This window comes from Panthera uncia (genome assembly GCF_023721935.1).
Source record: "Panthera uncia isolate 11264 chromosome C1 unlocalized genomic scaffold, Puncia_PCG_1.0 HiC_scaffold_4, whole genome shotgun sequence".
NCBI lineage: Eukaryota > Metazoa > Chordata > Mammalia > Carnivora > Felidae > Panthera > Panthera uncia.
Window position 1 is genome coordinate 61,650,701 of NW_026057585.1, and position 1,494 is coordinate 61,652,194.

At 45.4% G+C, this 1,494-nt stretch overlaps 1 protein-coding gene across 4 annotated transcripts in view; it reads left to right on the forward strand.

The window, feature by feature from the left end:
- The window catches only part of SSBP3 (single stranded DNA binding protein 3), a 163,033-nt gene that overhangs the window by 3,870 nt on the left and 157,669 nt on the right, over positions 1–1,494 (forward strand). For all 4 annotated transcript variants that reach the window (XM_049617114.1, XM_049617115.1, XM_049617116.1 and 1 more), the window contains exon 4: positions 497–581. In XM_049617114.1, coding sequence (XP_049473071.1) covers positions 497–581 — 85 coding nt within the window. The remainder of the gene's footprint in view (positions 1–496; positions 582–1,494) is intronic.

Consider the following 1,494-nt stretch of genomic DNA (forward strand, 5'->3'; position numbering starts at 1 on the left):
TATGAATCATAGTCCTGACTTTGACAGTTTAACCTTTTTATGAAACGTGGCCGTTTAGGTTGGGGAGGGGGTTGGTGAGAGGAATACAGCTGAAAGGGGAGGTGTGAATTCTTATCTACATTCCTACGTGTCCTATCTGGGCTCCCCCGTGGACGGCTTGTACTGATCTGTCCAAACTTCAGTTGCCCCGTGTATAAAGTAGGGGTAAAGTCACCCACCTTGTGACACCGTGGTAGTTACGGGTAGTGTCGTGGGTGAGAGGCATCCGGAACATGGTAGGCACCTGATAGAACTGACACTCTTACTACAGATGTCTGGCTTGCCAGAAGAAGTCGGTCCATTTTGTTTTCAAGCCCGAGTTTGCTCAATAAAGGCTGGGGGTGTGGGATTGAGTCTCTGGGAGACCTGGTGCTATTAGCACTGCACGTTGTGCACTTGTCGTTGGGACACAAGTGATAATTAGTAACCTGATCTTATTTTATGTTTCGATTTGCAGCGTATTTTGGGACCTTTACTGTGCAGCTCCTGAAAGGCGAGACACTTGTGAACATTCGAGTGAAGCAAAAGCCTTTCATGATTACGTGAGTAACAAATTTTTAATCCTGGCAATAATTACAGGGTTGGAGAGCTCTAACTTCTCTAGTACCAGAAGCAAATACACAGCCAATTGGCAGTGGTCTTTGTTTTCTCCTTGCCTTTCTTTTTGTTCTGCTCCCCTCCCTGCTGCCCTTGCCCCGTTCTAACTTGGTGAACGGTATTTCATAATGTGATTATGCAAAAGAGTGTAGATACCTATCTGGAGAATTAAATGGTGTTGATCAGGGCTCAGCCATGTGAGGGTTATGTTCAGAGTGGACAGTTAGCTGGGAAGAGACCGAGCCTCCTTGGTATTGGTTTAATTCAAAAATGTACCACCACCACAACAGAAAAGCAACTATGAAACTTGTGCTTGGGTGTTTGAGTGAGCATTGGTGAAATGGACTCTTGCATTACTTTCCAGGGAGCAGTCTTTTCAATTACGTTTTGGGTTGTGTGTGGGGGGTGTGTGTGTGTGTATGTATGTGTGTGTGTTGTGGGGGCTCATGCTGTGTCCACTAAGACCATGTATGCTTTCAGGTCCTTGGCTGCTCCATAATCTCGTGTTCAGAACGTTCTTGTGAAGGTAGTTAATTTCATCATATCATAGTGCTTGCTTCGCTATCATTCATCCCCTACCTGGATGAGTTTCTTAAGATTTATGAAACGCTTATAAGAGCGATGTCTACCGCATATCCATCTCCCATGGCAGTGCCCCTCAAAAAAAAATATTGGATTCCAAACATGGGTTGGAGTCAGAATTTATGATCAGATGAAACACGATCTTGGGGAGATGGGAGATGGAAGGGGAAGTGTCTGCAATTCTTCCCAGCCTCTTTCCAGTGTTTGCTTCCTATTGGCCTGGTAGATGGTGTGTGTGTGTGTGTGTGTGTGTGTGTGTGTGTGTGTGTGTGTGTG